The 21,326-nt window shown below is 37.6% G+C and overlaps 1 protein-coding gene across 3 annotated transcripts in view; it reads right to left on the bottom strand.

Moving 5' to 3' along the window:
- Window positions 1–21,326, bottom strand: part of fgf14 (fibroblast growth factor 14) — a 202,934-nt gene that overhangs the window by 52,985 nt on the left and 128,623 nt on the right. For all 3 annotated transcript variants that reach the window (XM_022680632.2, XM_022680633.2, XM_022680631.2), the window contains exon 2: window positions 5,526–5,636. In XM_022680632.2, coding sequence (XP_022536353.1) covers window positions 5,526–5,636 — 111 coding nt within the window. The remainder of the gene's footprint in view (window positions 1–5,525; window positions 5,637–21,326) is intronic.

The raw sequence follows: 21,326 nt of genomic DNA, 5'->3' as shown, positions 1-21,326 counted from the left end.
TGAGCAGCTTTTCCCCCAGCCCCGCTGTGAAGGCGGCTACCGTGATACATATTTTCAACTGAAAAAACGGGCAGCTTTACAACAGCATTATAATTATTTACCTATCTGACAAACCTGCTCTTTTCACACATGCTGTTCTCCCACTGCCAGCCACTCGCGATCCATATCTCTGCAGCATGCCTGAACTGTCAGCAACGCCCCGAACACCAGTGCACTCTAACCGTGCTCGGCCGCGGCGCACTGCTGATTCACCGCCTGCATCCCCCAGTGGGCAGCTCCTGTAGCCCCACGGATCCTGGAGCGCTGGAGCAGCGGGTGGGCTGTTTCGGGGAAGTAATTGGAAGCAGCAGTGGCGCATGGCAGATTTAAAGAATCCTTTGTTGCCCAGGCGTGCTCTCCGGGCTCGTTAGGTAACGGCTATTGTTTGTGCTGCTGAAGAATGGCAGGCCTGGCAGCGGGAGTGAGCGTGTCTATACAGCTTAATCAAACTTACAGTGGACTGAACTCACGGGTAATTGCTGTCGGCTACCGGCTCAAATGACTGAATGATGTCAGGAAAGCCCGGCCGGGAGCACTGCGGTGCTGCTGTGGCAGAACGCAAGTGGACCCTGGGAGAGTGTAAAATCTGACTGACTGAAAGAAATAAAGAATCAATTCTGAATTGTGCTTAAAAACACATCAGCCATAACATTAAAACCACTTATTATTATAATATGTATAATATTGTCCTGTGCCTCCAAATCAGCTTAGAGACATCAATGAGACACTGACTCATTGATTGATTTGGGTGCCCTAAGTACAAAAGTTTTGTGGTGCCTTTCTTCCCAAGCTTGACCTCCCATTGCTCAAATATGCTACAGTAATATAATGTGATGCTTATCTCATTAATAAAATATAAAAAGGCTTCTTAAAAGGGCGGCACGGTGGCGCAGTGGGTAGCACTTCCGCCTCACAGCAAGACGGCCTGGGTTCGATTCCCGGCTGGGGCGACCCTGGTCTTTCTGTGTGGAGTTTGCACGTTCTCCCCGTGTCTGCGTGGGTTTCCTCCGGGTTCTCCGGTTTCCCCCCACAGTCCAAAGACGGCACGTTCAGGCTAATTGGAACTTGATTGAAATTGCCCCTTAGGTGTGTGCGTGTGTGCGTGTGTGCGTGTGTGCGTGTGCGCGTGTGCGCGCGTGCGTGCGTGCGCCCGATGCCTGCTGGGATAGGCTCCAGCTCCCCCCGCGACCCTTCACGGATAAAGCGGTTGACGATGAGATGAAAGGCTTCTTAAAGGATTTCAAGAGGTAATTTGATAACAGTTTGATTTGTTGGTTTTATAAGGACTCCAGATTCTGGTTTATGCCAAACCAAATGGACACTACTTCCAGGTTTGACCTCCCATTACTCCTAAATGCTACAGTAAGATCATGTATAACTTTTATGATAAATAGTATGGAATATGTTATTTGTGCATTTAATGGTGTTATTTGATTACAGTTTGATTTGTTGGTTTTATGGGACTCTAAATTCTGGTTTATGGAAAACTGAATAGAATTTGAATAGAATAGCTGCTTTTATAGGAATCCAAATTTGGTTTATGCAAATATACATTAATTGAAATTTTTCCTAAGTTTGACTTGCCTTTAGTCCAAAATGCTACAGTAATATCACTTGAAACATATACCTTAAATAAATGAGAATGAGATATTTACAAATTTAGTGGTGTGTTATGATAACCCTTTGATTTTCATGTTTTATAGGTCTCCAAACTCGCCATCCCATTAATATAAATTCTTACAATATAATTCCTTGAAACGTACATAAGATATGCATTCTGTGAATGCATTCTGTCCTATATAAAAAAAATAAAATAAATCACTAATAGCCCAATATTCAGCCTTGACATTCATGTCCATGATGAATTTTTAAAATAAAGCTGTATTATTACACTGTTATGATGCTAATCTCATGTATTTGTCTTCCTTCCTCAAGAAAAAATGTACATACGCATAAGCTGCTCATGAATCTACACTACTACTTGCAGTGCCTTGTAATTTATTGGTGCTGAGCAACATGTTACTTCATTTAATCAGCCTTTATCCCCCCTGAGCTAAACTCTCACAACAATGACAACATTTAGAATATTCGGCAGGATGTTCACACCCATCACTGTAGCTGTAGAAACACTGCTGGCAGTAATATCTGTCAGTAAATAGTAAATTCAAGGACAGTGTCTCTTTATTATGTTTTTTTTTTTTTTTTGTTCAATGAAATGTTAATATATAACTGTTAAATATTATCTCTCTCTCAGTTTCACTGCTTGCATTTATTAACATCCTATTATTAAATCCTTAATATATTTTTTTCAGTTTCAAGACATTTTTGACAGTCACAGCATTTTTAGTGATTGTTTTTTAATGTTCCTCCACTGCATTAGCAAAGTTTATTGCACATAATCAACATTATAATGTCTCTATACAAGCCAAATTATTGAATAAATGGGTGGAATAAAGATGTTAGCTAGTAGGAATCTTAAAGCCTCTGTGTACACATTTTTAAATATTGATATTTTCTTAATAAAACTAAACTTGGCTATTATATTAAGTGCTTAGAAACGTTTAAATATACATAAAACACTACTAAAAATTGAGAAAAGCTAAATTTTTAGTCACCCAGTCACAACTCGAACTTTAGCTCTCCAGGTTTTGCTTTAGCTTTAATGCTGGGTTGCTCAGACTCGAAGAGGGGGTGGAGTCAAGCAGCATTGTGATTGGCCAGGTGAATGCTGATATAGTCTTGGCTCTGTTTTATTATGTTTTAAGACCACCCATTCTACCATGGAGAGGAGAGCGATACTGGTGAACTAATTATTTATTTATTGTTTATTAGACATTAACTTGGAAGATTTTAATAAGGAATTAAATCCTTTGTACATTTACATTGGAAGTCATGTGAGCCAGAATAATATCATTAGTAAGAAATCTCAAATTCAGTTTTTTTTTGAGGTTTCAGATAGATGTTTTGCCATGTTTTGTCATTTGTGATGTTTTGGTGGGGGATATTGCATTTCCTGCATTCCCTTTTATACTGAGCCCTGCCTAAAACACACACCGCTCTGCTCATCACCTCATTACCAAGCCTTTGATGAGCTAAATGTGTTAAGCAGCCATCTATGCATCCACACGCGTGTGTGCATATGTGTGTAAGTGTGTGAGTGAGTGAGTGTGTGTGAGTGTGTGTGTGTTTAAGTGTGTGTGTGACACAATAAGCTCTGCATGTCACTCTTCAGTTATAGCTGCAAACTGAAATCAAATTAAGTGGCTCGCCTGAAGCAGTAGAAAAGCAGGCTCTGTACATGCTAATAATACTCCACTCCTTCCTCCTGTGCCACTTCTACACACACACACACACACCACACACCACACACACACACACACACACCACACACATGCATGCTTCTCCTTGGGGATGATCTTGCTACCCCATATTATCAACACCAACTACAGTTTATTACTGAATAACACCAGTGGTGAATTCTCACATGCATCAGTTATAAAAAAAACCCCTCTTCCATTTAAATGGGTGTGTTAAAGTGTGTTTAACCTGCAAACATATAAATATATAAATACATTAAAACATACTGCAATGTAAAAATTAATCTAGCCATATCTAAAAAACATTATAGAAAAAAAAATATTATTCCTTTTTATTTCTTGTAGAAAAATCAGCCACATCGAAACAACTTCCAAAACCAATATGACACCAAAAATATTATTTAAATTAACCAGTCAAACATACCGTCCAAACATAAGACAGCTACAAAAAAAAAAAAACGTATTTATTAACCCTTTTATTATCTGCATCCATATCAAAGGACATCATGTATTTTCTTTATTTTAAAATATCTGTTGCATGTATCACTATTTAAGGGGTGTTGTCCATCAGAATAGACCATGAACCAGACAAAGAACAAGTTTATTAACCAATTAAACAGTAGCTTGGCCCCGCCCACTGCCAAAAAAAACACTGGAAAAACACAGTAATACTAGTGCCATTGAGGCAAAGTAAATTTTTACTAATACTAATATAATCATTATTTTTTGTACTGTTTAGGGATGGTTTAAAAAATACGAATGTCAATATAAAAAATAAAATATTACAAAAAATAAAAAAAAACTAATAAATAATACATATTAGTGGATTGTATGTATTTATTTGCTGTATAGATGTTATAGTGTAATATTTAAGTCTTCTTTTCTGTGCATTACAGACAGAAAACAGCATTCTTAAATCACTAGAGATAATTCAGGTCTGAAGGGGTTAATCTTTATATTCATTTCAACAAATGCATTTATCGATGTTTTATTCTAATATCTGAATCTGTCATATTAATAGACGTGATCGAACAATAGATAAAGCTTCTGATTCATCTAATTATCCAGCAGAATTTAAGAAGAAATTATGTTACTATTTTGCAGAGAGAATAAAATAAAAAACTTTAAAAGAAAGGGCTATTTCCTATATTTACATATTTATAAAACAGGGAAAATGCCGCAGCCCAATATGAGAAGGTTTTCAGGTGAGCTTTTCCTTTTATTATTGTTTCCACTCAAATATTAATGCATTCACATTGCATCATAAATGACAAATGAGGACTGATAGAAGTCTTCAGAAAGAGTTGAGAGTTGAAATATTTCACAGCGTACAGAGAATCTAAATTACTGCTGGAATACAATATACAGTTTACAGTAAAAAGTTTAAAGTTTGGACACACCTTAAATTTATTTAATTTTTTTGCATTATAAATTAATACTGAAGTTCTCTAAACTATGACAAAAACCTTTGAAATTATTTAGTAAACAAAAATGGGTTAAACAAAGCAGAATATGTTTTATATTTTACATTCTTCAAAGTAACACCTCTTGCTTAGATTACATTTTTGCACATCTTGGATTTATTTTCTCAGTCAACTTTATGAAGTAGTGCAATCTGGAGTTCAGACTTTCAGTTAACAGCTGTGCTGAACTCATCAAGAGTTAATTACTTGAATTTCTTGTCTCTTAATGTAAAGTTTGAGAGCATCAGTTAAAGTAAAGTAGTGAAGAGGTAGAGTTACAGGTATACAGTGAATAGTGAATATTTGAATAATGTTCTAATCCAGATTATCAGAAGAAATTCACGAATCATCAAAAACATTATGATGAAACTGGCCCTTATCAGGACCGCCCCAGGAATGGAAGAGCAAGAGTTCCACTGCTGCACAGCTCCCTAGATAAGAGCATCTAAATGCTTCTTTACAGAGTTTTTTTTTGTTTGTTTTTGTTTAACACTTTTTTAAAAGTTACTGCATGATTCCTTATGTGTTCCTTCATAATCTGATCACTTTAGTATTAATTTACATTGTAGGAAAAACGAAAAAAATTAAAAAAATACATTCGAAAATCTTTTCAGCTTTTAATTTTAACCATAATAACTTTTTGATCCAATGCTTTAATGTGATTTTATGATGAAATCATAATGAAATGACATTAAAATGAACTCACAGGAATTACTGCTGTCATCCTTGGTCCCATCAAGAGATCCATCTGGGTTCATTTGCAAGTAGTATCCCTGCCTGCAATATAACCTGGTCACTATACCCTTGAGCTGGGGATCTGTGGGAAAGAGAGAGAGAGAGAGAAATAGATTTTTTAAACACAGAAATATATAATATATATAACAAATGCATGAAAATATGGATTTACAGTACATGGAGAGATCATGAGCAGTGTAAATGTCTGGCTGATGTTTTGACCTTAATCTCTTTACAAGGTCAAACATTTCTTCACATTCAGTCCAGACCCAGACATTAACTCCTGAGGCTCTGTTCTGTTCAGGCTCTGTGCAGTGAGACTCAGTAGCACCATCTCTAGGTTTTCTGTATAACAGACTGTTCTGATGGGTGAGGTTTTCACTTATTAAAAAAAATAAATAAATAATATTAAAAAAATAATAATAAATAAATAAATAAATATGTTTTTTATTTGCAACAATCCCGAATTCTAGTCTTAACCTACGTAGCACTCAAAACAGATCACAAAATTCCAGAGACTCCAATGACCTGTAACAATTGTTAACATAAAAAAATTGATTTAAATAAATATAAATTTCTAAATGTCCCAGTTATGCTAATTGTGAGGGGAAATAATGATACAATATTATAAATAATATACAAAATTGGTGCCAAAATCCAATTTTCCTAATATATAATCTTATTCAAAACTAAACGCTCTACAGGGAACACTGTTCTGCATATTGTAATGCAATTTTGTTAATGTTCAATTTCAAATATTAGGAAGATAACATATAACACAGTATATTTTTTTGTATTTTGTGATTTTTATTTAACGGTAGGTTTTAAAATACTATAAAATATTATTTTCAGGAAATAAACAGAAGCTATTCTGTAAAATAGCAGAAAAATGTGCTTATTACATTTACTTTTCTGTAGAATATACCTAAACATGGGTGTCCAAACTTTCGAATATGACGTTCATGAATGTCGATTCAGATATACTAAATGTACCTTTATCTACAGAGAATTATAGAGAAATAATGTTTTATTTCTGCCGTTACAGATATAAATCTAGTATCATCATGTAAACTTTTTCTCTTTTTAAATACTTTAACTCTAAAGATGTACAAAGCTTCTCTATACTAAAAAAATGCATATATGATACACTGTATATTTGCTGTATTGTGACATTATTATTAATCACTTATTAACTCTGCAGGTCCCCAGAAACAGCAACAGCCTGCATCTATCTGACTGTGTAAATGCAGTGTTTTTATCTAGACTAAAGAAAACTAAAATGTAAAAATTTGTTTTTTTTAGTGAAATGGAAAGAGCCAGAAGGTTTACAAGGTAAATAAGAGTTTGTCAAGCAGAGGTAGCAGAACAAAAGCTAAGGTGCAATTTGACTTTGGCAGATTGCTATTTCAATGATGCAGTGTGGGAATGTGTCTGTGTTGACAATTCACTGCCAAGATAGCAATAAATGATATAGAGAAGATGAGCCAATAGGAGAGGAATCGAGAGAAAATGACTGAACAGAAAGAAAGGGAGCAAATACAAGAAAAAATCAGAAGAGAAGAGAAGAGAAGAGAAGCAACATCTGTCTTGGTTTTATTCAGTCAGTGGTGCACCTGTGATTTCCATTGCTAAGATAGCAATATGCCAGAAATGTACCCAAAAATATATCCGTGTCTGTGTTGACAATTCAAGAGACAAGAGAAGAGAAGAGAAGAGACAGTGAGAAACGTTTGTCTTGGTTGTATTCAGTCAGTGGCGCACCTGTGTTTTCCATTTGCTAAGATGGCAATATGGGAGGAATTTACATAAAAATGTACCTGTGTCTGTGTTGACAATTCACTGCCAAGATAGCAATGAACAGCATAAGAGAAGATGAGCCAATATTAGGAGAGGAATCGAGAGAAAAGGACTGAACAGAAGGAAAGCGGAGGAAAGAAAAACAGAGAAACAAGAGTAAGTAATATAATACAGGAAATTGACAAATCCTGCACCTAACAGCTGGGGTTATGCATAGGGCTCAGCCAGGATCTACTACTCACTCAACTAACAACAATAGCAAAACCACCACAATCTGATACTGGCTCGACAAGAATCCAGAAGCACAGCCTAACACTATGTTCATGGTCCATTGCCTCAACTGCCAAGTAACAGACCTACCAAAAAAATAACCTATGAACACACAGAATCCCTCCTTAATCTAAGCTCACTTCCTTTAACTATGGCAACAACACACCTACCTAAGCACAATCACACACAATAAATCACATTATAAGTTGCGTGAGCAGAACACAGCAACCACTACCATCTGATACTGGCTCGACAAGAATCCAGAAGCATAGCGAACTATGTTCATGGTCCGTGCCTCAACTGCCAAGTACTCAGACGTCTACAAAAACTCATGAGACAAATTATTACAAGAGCAGGACCACACCAATCCCCTTCATCCAAACTCTAACACAAACTTCAGTGCAAGCTCTTCTCAGGGGTCATCAGGCAGGCACCTTCCTTCGTCAGTGTTTCGCTGAATTAGGCCCACGACACCTCCAGAAGGCTCAACAGTGAAGTCTGGCGTCCCAGACCCACCCCCCTCCAAGCTTGCTGTAGAAGCACAAACTCACTCCCTTCCCCACACAGCCTCAGCCCTTCTGAACCAGAGAAGAGAAGAGAAGAGAAGAGAAGAGAAGAGAAGAGAAGAGACAATACGTCTGTCTAGGCTGTTTTCAGTCAGTGGTGCACCTGTGTTTTCCATTGCTAAGATGGCAATATACCAGAAATGTACCTGAACAACATACCCATACTAACATACCCATCAGCATAGATATATTCAGAAGCACTGTTGCTATTTAAACGATGCAAGCACAAGGCATGGAAATATACAGTTGGCAGGGTGTAAGATAGCAATGAGCATTGTTACACCCTCCAAGCATTGTGCAGGTTGTAAGATAGGGCCTGTAGTGTTCTAGTGTAAAAAGGACACTTGTGTAATGTGTATTTGCTAATATTATGTCAGCCTAGTGCACAGTGCATCATATCTTGAGAAACTGGATGGAAAAGAGGGAGAGAGAACTGAAGTGGGTTTGGTTCTGAGGGTCTAAAACATCTGTGTTGTGTCCTCGTGTTTTCACTGCTGACGTTAGAAGAGTCCTACTGTTCCTTTTTCAGACTGGCCTACTGCCCTTTACCCTACACACAGCATTAGAACAGCACTGTCGAAATGGAGACATCAAAGCCTGACAGAGGAGTACTCTAGAGAGAGAGAGAGAGAGAGAGAAAGAGAGAGAGAGAAAGAGAGAGAGAGAAAGAGAGAGCATGCTAATCACAGAAGCACTTTATGTCATCTGACTCTAACTCTACAGATGCCTCCTACTCCTGCTCTGCTGAGACAGCACCTTAATACTGCTAAAGCTGAGCTTCTTTACTTTATCTACCCCACGGTCTAATCCCTTTATAACTAGAAAACAAAACAGCCAACAAGAGAAAAAAATAAAAGCTTTTTATATATGTATCTATTTTTCTTTATTTCAGATATTTTTCAAACTGATGGTGTTTATTTGCCATATTATGCCAATATCACAATATAGCACAATTTTTATAGCCCTGGGTAGTTGTATGTTGATCCAATACTCAGTATTGCTATTGTTTCAAAACTGACCAAAATCATCGCTAGTTCGAATCCCGGTCATGCAGCTTGCCATTAGCTGCCGGAGCCCTGAGGGAGCACAATTGGACTTGCTGTCTCTGGGTGGGTACAGTAGATGGCGCTCTTTCCACTCATCACTCCAAAGGGTGAGGCTGATCAGCACAAGGCTGCGTCTGTGAGCTGATGTATCAGAACCAAGTCGCTGCGCTTTCCTCCGAGTGTTAGCGCTGTGATGATACTCAGTAATGCTGCACCAGTTATTCGCTATAACACAGATTTGGTATATTTTGGTACAACACTACATTGTATATTATTGTTATATACAGATATTATAAGGCATTATAAGCCATTTCTATATAAACCCATATACGTGTAGTTTATAATGTGTTCTAAATGTATAATGCCGCTATAATACAGCCTTTTTAAAGTCATTATAAGGTATATGTGTGTCATATAATGCATTATAAATGCATTCATAAGGCATTACGAGTACAGGGTTTATAGGAAATGGTACCATGATATCAGACAGAGTCACACCCTAAACTGCAGTAAAGGTGTGCTCCAATCCAACAAAAATCATACATGTGTGATGGGGAGGCGTTAGTGTGATGCATGAGTGGCTAGACAGGCGGGGGTGGAATGAGGAACACACACACACACACACAATCCTGCATCACACACACCCACACAGAGAGGAGAAAGGAGACAGGGTATCATTAGAGGTTCGTTTCCGCCTTTAAAAGTACACAGAGGAGGACACTTCCAGACTGAACAGTGCACACTGCTCTGAAATGCAATCAAGACCCGAGTCCCCACAGGCGCAGCGATCACAGAGTCCCACGGTGGAGCGAGAATAACACAGAAGAACACCCCCTCCAGCATCTGACAGGGCATTATTCAGCAACACTTACACAACCCTACGCTGAGAAACGTTTAGGTAAAATAAACTGAGAGCTTTACACGGTTTAGAGACCACGTCCATTTCTGAATCTGTTTCTCTGATTTTGCTATTTAAAGGTTTACGTCTGAATAAAATGAACATTGTTGTTTTATTCTATAAACTACAGACAACATTCCAAATAAAAATATCGTCATTTAGAGCATTTATTTGCAGAAAATGAGAAATGCCTGAAATAACAAAAAAGGAATAACCCTAATTTTTAATCTCAGTTTTCATGCATATTGGCATCATGTTCTCCTCCACCAGTCTTACACACTGCTTTTGGATAACTTTATGCTTTTACTCCTGGTGCACAAATTTAAGCAGTTCAGTTTGGTTTGATGGCTCGTGATCATCCATCTTCCTCTTGATTATTATATTCCAGAGTTTTTCAATTTGGTAAAATCAAAGAAACACATCATTTTAAGTGGTCTCTTATTTTTTTTTTCCAGAGCTGCATGTGCTGTATCATTTACTTGTAATTTGAACAATTTTAACATCATTGTACAGAAAAAAAATACTTTTTTAGCAGTTAAGTTGAGTTTGGACATACCTTAAATTCATGTTTCTTTTTTTTATTATTTTTAAATATTCTGCATTGTGGATTAATACTAAAGTCCTCCAAACTTAAAACTGCATAGCACAAGAAAATTATAACCATTATCCGCACTTATCTGCAACCAATATGCTCTTATGTGATTTTAAATCATTGGACATTTTTCAGAAGTGCACAGACACAAAAAGCAATCCAATAGAAATTCAACTGAAGCCAACCACTGACAGGAACATTCTCATGGTAATATGTGGGGAACACTTGGAAGACAGTCAAAAAGCCATTCTTAAGGATGTGGCTGATTACAACCAAGAGTAGAGGAGAAAATGAAAATACAAGACCCCATCACGAGCCTTTTCTACAACAATCCACTGTAGATTGATAGGAATACAGGAGTGAATAGCGTGTGATTGCAAATCAGCAATAAGTGTTATGACAATCTAGACACCGATAAAAGAGTCATTCTGAGAGCTGACAATGCTCTGAGATTATTCTCAATATTCACAGAGACAGAGGAGAACAGAAAGAAAAGAGGAGTCAGGAATGAAGAGAAGAGTAGAAAAGAGAAGAGACAATGAGCAAAGAAAGGCAAAAAAAGACTGAAGAGGTGGGGTAAAAAGATACTGAAAGAGAAGTGACATGAAGAAAAGATGAGAAGCACAAAAAGGAGAAGAGAAGAGAAGATGAGCCAATAGGAGTGAAATTGAGAGAAAAAGACGGAAGAAATAGAAGAGAAGAGAAGAGAAGAGAAGAGAAGAGAAGAGAAGAGAAGAGAAATTGAGAGAAAAGGAAAGAAGAGAAGAGAGGAGAAGAGAAGGCTAGATTAGAAAAGAAGAGAAGAGAAGAGAAGAAAAGATTAGCCAATAGGAGTGAAATTGAGAGAAAAAGATGGAAGAAATAGAAGAGAAGAGAAGAGAAGAGAAGAGAAGAGAAGAAAAATTGAGAGAAAAGGACAGAAGAGATGAGAATGCTAGATTAGAAGAGAAGAGAAGAGAAGGCTAGATTAGAAGAGAAGAGAAGGCTAGATTAGAAGAGAAGAGAAGAGAAGAGAAAAGAAGAGAAGAGAAAAGAAGAGAAGAGATGAGAAACCCTTAAACCCATAACACTTGTTGCTGATTTGCAAAGAAGAGAAGAGAAGAGACGAGAAGAGTAGAGAAGAGAAGACACAATAGAATATGAGCCAATAAGAGAGGAATGAGAAATCCAGAGAAAAGGACTCAACAGAAGGAATTAAGAGGAAAGAAAACAGGAGAAGAGAAGAGAAGAGAAGAGAAGAGAAGAGAAATTAAGAGAAAAGGACAGAAGAGAAGAGAGGAGAAGAGAAGGCTAGATTAGAAGAGAAGAGAAGAGAAGAGAAGAAAAGATCAGCCAATAGGAGTGAAATTGAGAGAAAAAGATGGAAGAAATAGAAGAGAAGAGAAGAGAAATTGAGAGAAAAGGACAGAAGAGAAGAGAAGGCTAGATTAGAAGAGAAGAGAAGAGAAGGCTAGATTAGAAGAGAAGAGAATGCTAGATTAGAAGAGAAGAGAAGAGAAGGCTAGATTAGAAGAGAAGAGAAGGCTAGATTAGAAGAGAAGAGAAGAGAAGGCTAGATTAGAAGAGAAGAGAAGGCTAGATTAGAAGAGAAGAGAATGCTAGATTAGAAGAGAAGAGAAAAGAAGAGAAGAGAAGAGAAAAGAAGAGAAGAGATGAGAAACCCTTAAACCCATAACACTTATTGCTGATTTGCAAAGAAGAGAAGAGAAGAGAAGAGAAGAGAAGAGAAGAGACAAGAAGAGAAGAGTAGAGAAGAGAAGACACAGTAGAATATGAGCCAATAAGAGAGGAATGAGAAATGCAGAGAAAAGGACTGAACAGAAGGAACTAAGAGGAAAGAAAACAGGAGAAGAGAAGAGAAGAGAAGAGAAGAGAAGAGAAGAGAAGAGAAGAGGTGGAGAGGTAGGAAGGTAGCCACCATCAGACAGTGGGGGGGAACAGGCTCGGCTGCACACAGCGGCAGCTGCACACTTATCCACACGGTGTGCCTGACCCACTTTAGAAGCTTCTGGAAAGGAGAGGGGCTTTTCCAGCCTACATCCACACAAAGCCACATCGCTGTTGTCATGGTAAAGCTTCAGGAAGCACAGGCACAGTGTGGATATCACGTTTCTGCTCCTCAGCCTGAGCAGAACAGCCCTGGCTCCGGCGCAGATCGTGGAGATGTTCAGAACGGCGTGTGGGCATGCGGCAGACAGGAGTTCTTACATTCGAGAAAATGGGATTTCTGCAGTTCTGTAAGTGCAATCAAATTCGTTCTTGCTTTAAATGTGGAAAAAAAACATATTTGATCCCGCGATGAGGCAAAGTGAACGCTGATCAAATTTAGCTCGGCCCAATAGCACGACCTGACCTGATCAATGGAGCTTATCGATGGATGAAACTACAGATATGACACCAGAGGGAATGTCGATTCATTACAGCATGAGAGCAGCACTTCATTTAGCTCACTCTGCAAACCACACTGTACCATCACTTCCGCACATTCCACTGGAGTCCAGAGGAAGCTCCAAACGGAGCGGCTGAACTGAATTCAGGATTCATATAACAAAATAATGAGAGAGATTAAAAAGCTGTTCTCCAGTGGAGGTCTTCCACCCAATTAAACGTTATAATTGGACGCAACACGTATCCACACATCTATTATGAAACCACACCTAAGGAACAGCTGTCAAAAGACTCCAATTCCCAGCATGCACTCTCACAGGACTTCCCTAACTCTAAATGCTATGGTGTTCCCGCTCCCCGAGCTTCTGATTGCCCACACCTGCTTTGTCTTGTATATATACCATATATACAACTATTGTTCCCTCGCTGGGCATTGAATTTAGTTTTCTAGCTCTTCTACTAGGCTTTTCTTTTGTTCGTTTATTTTATTGTTACCAATCCATTTTGGTACTTTTTGACAACTTTTTTGCCTTACACTTTTCATCGCTCGTTTACCGTTGCCAAACCTTTTTGTGTATTTAGATAACTCTTTCTGCTTCACCCTTTATCTGTTTAAATATACTGTAACCCTTATCCCTTTATTAATAATAATGAAAAGCTCCTGTCTATGGACACCAAAGGCTAAATTTATATTACAAGCATTACCCATTACTACAATACTACATTACTCATTAAGGCTCAATAGTTATAAAAAAAATAACTTAACTGAAGATATTAATATTTAAGCAATAATAAACAGGAGGGATATTATTATTGTATAATATTACCTTTTTTAACACGACCCTCAAGTGTACTATTGCGATTATAAAACAGTTCCATTCTCGCTATGTATTGAAAGATTTTGAGTAGAGGAGATGAGAAAACAGGATCTGTTAGGTTATAAACACTCTGTTGGTTAAAATAGTTCCATTGCTGCTCTGTTTGTAGCTGCACTTTCATTTCTGTTTGGCTTGTAAGCGCTGCATCATTGCTAGGTTACCGATATGTGGTGGAGTAATACATGGAGAGCTTCAGTTACAGTGCATTACCGGCTGAGAATGGCACTCATAGATAGAACGCCTCTCAGCCTCAACCATCACATTGCAGGGTCGCAACTAACTGTGGTGTAATTAATATTTAAGTGTACATTACTGACCAAAAAAAATATAAAGAGATTAGTCAACTTCTAATATAAACATTAATTGCAGCCCTAAAAAAATACAGAAGAAATACAAAAGAACTTCACAAGTGCAGCAGCAGCAGAATATCAACCTTCTTTCAATAATAATCCAGAAACCCAGTTTTCCTACAGAAGACACTCAGCACAAACCACAGATTTGATTAAAACCCTGATCATGTTTTTTTAATGAATCTGAGCAAAGGTATATCCCACGAAATATAAAAACGAGAAAAGGTACAAAGTGTACCAGGTTACAGATCTGAGAGGCAATCAAAGGAATATCCCTCCTTTAATCTGCAGAGCAGAAGTGAATGGCCGCACAAAAGAGACGTTAAATAAAAGAAAGCTGTTCTCGCCTTCGCTTGGCCTCCAAAGGTCTTTCATGTGTGAAGCTGTTTGGTAGCGTGTTCCAGGGGCTCTCCAAGACATTAACATACAGCCCGGCCCCCTGCCTTTCTACAGTCAATTACAGAGTAAAGAACGTAGAGTAAAGTCGGGGGCTGCGGACGCAGCGTCCAGATCTGAGCCGGGTTAAAACGAGGCAGCCGTGGACAAACGGCTCCAGAGTTCTTTCTATATTTCAAAAATTCACGTTGGGAATTCACGTGAGGGAAGGTTTCTAAAGCAAATGCACAATTACAGCAGCCAGGGTGGTCTAGGGGGGTCTTTCAAAGGTGATGAAAAAGGAAAATACAGATTTTTGTGAAGTTGCGCCATAAGGGAAGAAAACATATCTTTATAATGGCATACTCTAGCCAAGGAGCTGCCTGGAATCAGACTGACTTTGGGAGTTTAGGGGTCCAGGGAGTCAATTACGACAATGTCCCATACTGTGTGTAGTGTTTAGTGGGAGAACTTCCTAAATCAGCCTCCTAGAGGAGGGGGCAGTCCCATGCTGACACTGCCAGCTTTCTTTTCATACTTTCTTGTACCAAATTCACTTCATTTAACTCATTTAACTCATGCAATTTTGGTAAATATGACGTTTTGCATGAAATACTTCTATATCTACTCATTTCTTCTTTCAAGTGAGACTGTGCAGAGCAGCGATGAGGAGCCTTTCACATATTAAACTTTCACTTTGAAGTAAACTGTCTTTTGGTAAACCATGCATCTTTTCTATTGGTTCCTGGCATTATCTGTTTGCATAACGGACATGTCCCCATCGTGCCCATCAGAGCTACCTTCCCTTAGGTAAGCAGCTATGGTTTATCTAATGCTAGACTGCCTGGCCACAATGTTGTAGGCTATAAGAGCAAGTAACCACTTTCTTTACTGCTTTACTGGGAAGTGTGACTTCATGCTTGACTTGAGCTGCCATGAACAAACTCTGAGCTGGATTAATTTCACCATATAATTGGAAGTATGAGACATATAGGGGCCAGTAAAAAATATACTGACAATCCACTTATTCTTTTTAGGTGTTAACTAAGTGCCTGAAGAAAAGACCTGGCACACCTATTATGCAAATGCCAGGAACCAATACTTATGTATATTAACTTTTCATGTTAAAGTTACTAATCTATTTAAGTAAGTCAGTACTCAAAAACTACTTTTTCAGGGCAATCAGCTTCCCAAATTCTCTGAAGTAAAATCTACGTAAAATTTTACCATGTACTATTTCAGGCCTCGCTGGAACATCAACACTATAAGACGGACTCAAAATGCAGTCTTCCTGAAACTGAACCAAGCCACAAATCAAAGTTACCAGAAAACAGTTAAAGAAAAATGTTACTTGCTCTTATAGCCTACAACACTGCTACAACATGACCATTACACGAAACATAACCGAAAACCCATGGGAAAGTACCCCTGATGGTCAATACTGCAGACTGATGGTGAGTTAGTTAGTTAGTTAGTTAGTTAGTTAATTAGTTAGATAGTTAGTTAGTTAGTTAGTTAGTTAATTAGTTAGATAGTTAGTTAGTTAGTTAGTTAGTTAGTTAGTTAGTTAGTTAGTTAGTTAATTAGTTAGTTAATTAGTTAGTTAGTTAATTAGTTATTGGTGGAGGGCACAACCATTATGCAAATAAATGATGCCAGGAACCAATAATTATGGATATTAACTTGTCACGTTAACGTTACTATTTAAAGTCAGTACGACTTAGATACAACTTTGTCAGGGCAATCAGCTTCCCAAAATCTCTGAAATAAAATCTACGTCAAGTTTTACCATGTACTATTTCAGGCCTTGCTGAAACTAAATGCAGTCTTCCTAAAAATGAAACAAGCCACAAATCACAGTTACCAGTAAAGAAAAGTGTTACTTGCTCTTATAGCCTACGACACTGCTACAACACAACCATTACATGAAATATAACCGAAAACCCATAGAAAAGTAGCCCTGAATTGCAATACTGCACACTGATGGAAAGGAACCAATAGGGAAGATGCATCCATGGATTAATATGGTGCTACCTTATTGAAATAAGAACTTAAATAAGAAAGGTCTAAGTATAGATTACACATTTGTATTCAGTCATACACCTCTTTTTATACGAAATTAGAACTTTCCTAACTTTACTACTGATTTAAAGCATTAGGATATTATGAAATATATTAAAAGTTCTCTACTGTTATTTTAATAAAAAAGTGATGTTCTTTTTTACAGCGCAGATCTAGTTCTACATGCTAAAGGCGAAGCAGCTCTTGCCCACACTCCAGGGGGGGACTCCCATTTCAAAACCGCATTCAGCCTGAAAATGAAGACAGCAGTTGCGTCTCGGGGCTCCTTATGATGGGTGGCCGTGCTCAGGTTTATTTGCAGGAAATGTCCTTCCTGTGGCAGCAATTGAATTAAGCCCCACCAAACAAACCATTAGTCTTCCTTAGTGCACAGACTACATGTGAAGGAGAGAGAGAGAAAGAAAAAAGGAGGAGAAAGGGAGAGAAAAGACCAGCTCCCTGTAAGCAGCCCCCAGTGAGCCCTCATGGCTGAGCTCAGAAAAACGCTCACTAAAGATTTTCCAAATCTCACAGCAATGGGAAATTAATGAGGTAACTCCCAGAGGGTCCTCCATCACAAATAATGCAGGCAAAGGACGCGGTGAGACTCACAAGAGCCTCTCTTTCCCAGCTGTGCACCAGACCAGTCATCAGCCGGAGAAGCGAAAGACAAAAAGACCAAAAAAAAAGTGCTATCATTTGGTTTGGTGTTCCTTGGCTGGATGAGGTTGGGGTCTTTGTCTGTGGGTTTCTTAACCTTTAACCCTAGAACACTAACATTAAAATCAGTAGCACCATCACAAATGTTTGGTATACACTAGTGCTAAGTGGTTAAAAGTGTGGTGGGAACTAGAACTGGGAACTAGAAATGCGTTTCTCTCATATCGCTAGTTACCGTCAAAGAAGCACACACAGCTCTGTGGACTGTTCTAGCTCCGTCCTGCCTGGAGAGAAATCAGAACACCTCCTGCTTCTGTTTCTACTGTATGAGTGTTTTTATCCCTGTAAAACAGAGCAGTTATTACAGTTCTTTTGAATATATTAATACTGTAGCTTGAAGAATAATTTGAATGTATTTTTTGACTGGAGAAAGAAATGAATTGTAGCTGATTTTAATACTGTAATGCCTCTAGTGACTTCAGGTATAACATATAGTACATTTATATTAAACTTGTGTCTTACTTGTGCAATAAAGCTTTTGAGAAATATTTCTTTGAATACTTAAACATTGAGTATTTTAGGTTAATTTATAGTATTTATGGAACTATTTAAGATGTTTAGTTTTGTAAAGGGAGCCATGGTAAATTTGTTAAAGTTGTTGGCGTATCTCTTTTTAAAGTCTATTGTTTAAATTCTTCAGCTGTTTTTCTTTTAATAAAGACGGATTTCTTCATATCTTGTGTAATTTTATGAGACAAAGTAAACCCAATAGTAATCAAAGCCTTAATTTAAAGCCTTAGTGTTTGATATTATATGTACTCCTAAAAGTACAGTAACTCACAAGCGTATATTAAAGCCCAGTTAGGCAAAAAATAACAACAATAAAAGAAAGAAAGAAAGAAAAATACCGTGATATACCGTAAAACCCTCAGAATCTTGCAAAATACCATGATATGCATTTTTGGCAGTACCGCCCAGCACTAATTACACTCATTAAATAAGTTACTCTTCAAAAAACCATAGATAGTAGGAGGGAATCAACCATAACATTAATGACATCAATGAGCCCTGAAGCTTCCCAAAGTCCCCAAAGCAACACCATGAAAATCACATTAAAAAAATGAAGAACTGCTATAGAGAACAAGGGTTAAGAGCTCACAAAACTGATCTTGGTTTGTTCTAATGAGCTACAGTAGAAGCCAAAACTCAGGAGCAATAAGGAGCATGGGGCAGCCATGAGGTGCTGTCCAGTCCAGCTGTTATAAAATGAATAAAATGGCCGTCTCAGGTGCGAGGATGCCTAGGCGTTCCAGGGACAATTCATCACGCCATCACACCATCTCCTGGCAACAGGCACATCCGTTACTCACTGTTTATTTGGACGAGAGATTCCCCCCTTGGACGTTTGTGACAGGCACAGAGAGATATACCACACAGCAACAACCTGTAGCCTCTGTTACGCTTTTATCAGTCTGAGGCTCATCTCTCCTATGGCTTGACTGTCTTTAGGACCTTTTAACCAATGAAATGCTTCTTAAAAAAATATATTACACTACTAAAAGTTTTTCTGCGATATCATATTAACTGTATTTCAGGGGTCGGCAATAGGCGGGCCATGTGGCCCAAAAGCATGAAACATCTGGCCTGTGACGTTGTTTGAACTATAATGAACGATAATGAAAAAAAAAAGATAAAATGCATCTCTAATAAGCTTTTGTTTACATTCCTCCCCTGTCTCTCTCGAATGCATACAGTGTTCTTGTTTTTCCGACCGTTCTTGGGCTCCTTATATATACAGTGCCTTGCAAAGGTTTTCAGCCCCCTTGTACTTTTCAACCTTTGCCACATTTCAGGCTTCAAACATAAAGATATGAAATTGTAATTTTTTTTGTGAAGAATCAACAACAAGTGGGACACAATTGTGAAGTGGAACGAAATGTATTGGGTTTTTCAACATTTAAAAAAAAAAAAAAAAGAGGTCTAATTTGGTTGTGGTTCCACTGGTAGATTGTTATTCACCCTCTTTGTTGGGTTCAAGTTGGATAAGGGTCTCCACTGGAGAGTTGGTGTATTAATAGGAAATCAGTGCTTGATTAATAGTCTTTCATTGTTATCTCGTGTTTTAATAAAGATTGCTCAGGATAAATAAGTTATTTATCTGTTGCAACATGTCATTTATAATATCAATTCGATTTTAGTTGATATTACACAACTTTGCAATTGCCCAATATGATCGATATGCGCTTGTGCCTATTGTGATGGCAATGCTGAAATATGATATTGTGCAGCTCTAATGCTTACAATGTCACTGTTGTTTTGTAAATACTGATTCTTTATATGAAAGACTTTATATGGAAGGCTTTTTCAAACCAAACCCAATACCAAAACCTGATATTGTTGTTCTGTAAACACTGATTCTTTATGTTTAAAGCTTTTAAACTCAAACTAATAACTGAAACCAATACCAAAACCTGATACTGTTGTTCTGTAAATACTGATTCTTTATATGGAAGGGTTTTAAACTCAAATCAATACCAAAACCTGACATAACCACAGGAAACTGACTAACACAAATAGAACTAAACAAAGAACTTAATAATATACCTCACTCCAAACAAATACTGGTGGTCAGAAATGTTCATCCTCACCAGTGAATATCTATACATGTCATCTGTAGATGAAAAGAATGACAATAAATACTGTTTTGACATTGATATATGAAATAACAGCAACAGGAGGCTACAGACTGCTGTCTACAGGCTCACTGAAAGCATCCTCACTGCAACAAGTTGAACACCTGCTCAGCTCTCAGTCCACTGAGACTACTGATTCATCATTAACAACTCACAGAGTGTATTTAAAAATATAACAACATATTAAATAAACTGCAGAACATCTTCCAGAACTCCTATAGGCCAGAGAAGAACATGTGCGGCCTACACACACAGAGAGACGAGCCTCCCAGTCGCAATATTGACATTTTAGGTTGTGTGGGAGTAAATTTCGGTCGACAGGCCACTGATGAGTATGCACTCGAACACATGAGCTTAATACTCTTCAAACTGCTTCTGCCAGGAGGAAGTGACAGTTCTGCATGCTGTCGGAAACATCACAGGGAACTTCTCTGTATACTGTCACTTACATTCAGTTTCAGACAACAGAGCGGATGCACAAGACTGAACACAAGATTCACGTATAGCACCTATAGATTTGTAGATTACACTGAATATAATGTAGGTACAGATACAGAGACTATATATATATATATATATACATTTACAGTACTGTGTAAAAGTTTAAGGCACCAAAGCAAATTACACTAATCCATTTATCTCAGCAATATAAGTGTTTTTTATCTGAAAGAAGCACCATATATGATTTGAACACATGCAAATAAACATACATACAGTAAAACGCAACAAGGAATTCTCATTTTTAACTAAGTATGTTATATCCTGTGAGCCAAGCTGAAAAACAAAGTGTAGTTCCAGATCCAAAACCAGTTCTCCTGGGTGCCCACAGCCAGCATGTGTATATTATATCAGCAGCTCACCTGATTTACCAAATTAACCAATTTACCAAACCAGGTGTTAATATGATGAGAACTAGAAATAATTCTATTAAACTCAGATGAGGAGAGATTAGGAGATGCTTTAAGGTAAAAAACTTTTTTTTTTAAATGCTGTTTGTATTTATTTATTTATTTATTTATTGTAATGTTGGTGTTTTACTGAGCTAATAAACACTTACTTCACAGATAAAAAGCTTTTTCTTTACTGAATTTCCCACAGGTGCCTAAAACATTTGCATAATACTATATATATATATATATATATATATATATATATATCCTCTATAAGCACTGTGTGAACTGAACTTGGCTAGAGTGGA

This window comes from Astyanax mexicanus, chromosome 11, assembly GCF_023375975.1.
Source record: "Astyanax mexicanus isolate ESR-SI-001 chromosome 11, AstMex3_surface, whole genome shotgun sequence".
Taxonomy (NCBI): domain Eukaryota; kingdom Metazoa; phylum Chordata; class Actinopteri; order Characiformes; family Acestrorhamphidae; genus Astyanax; species Astyanax mexicanus.
The sequence above is the reverse complement of the archived record's forward strand: the minus strand, read 5'-3'. Positions and strand labels throughout refer to the sequence as shown.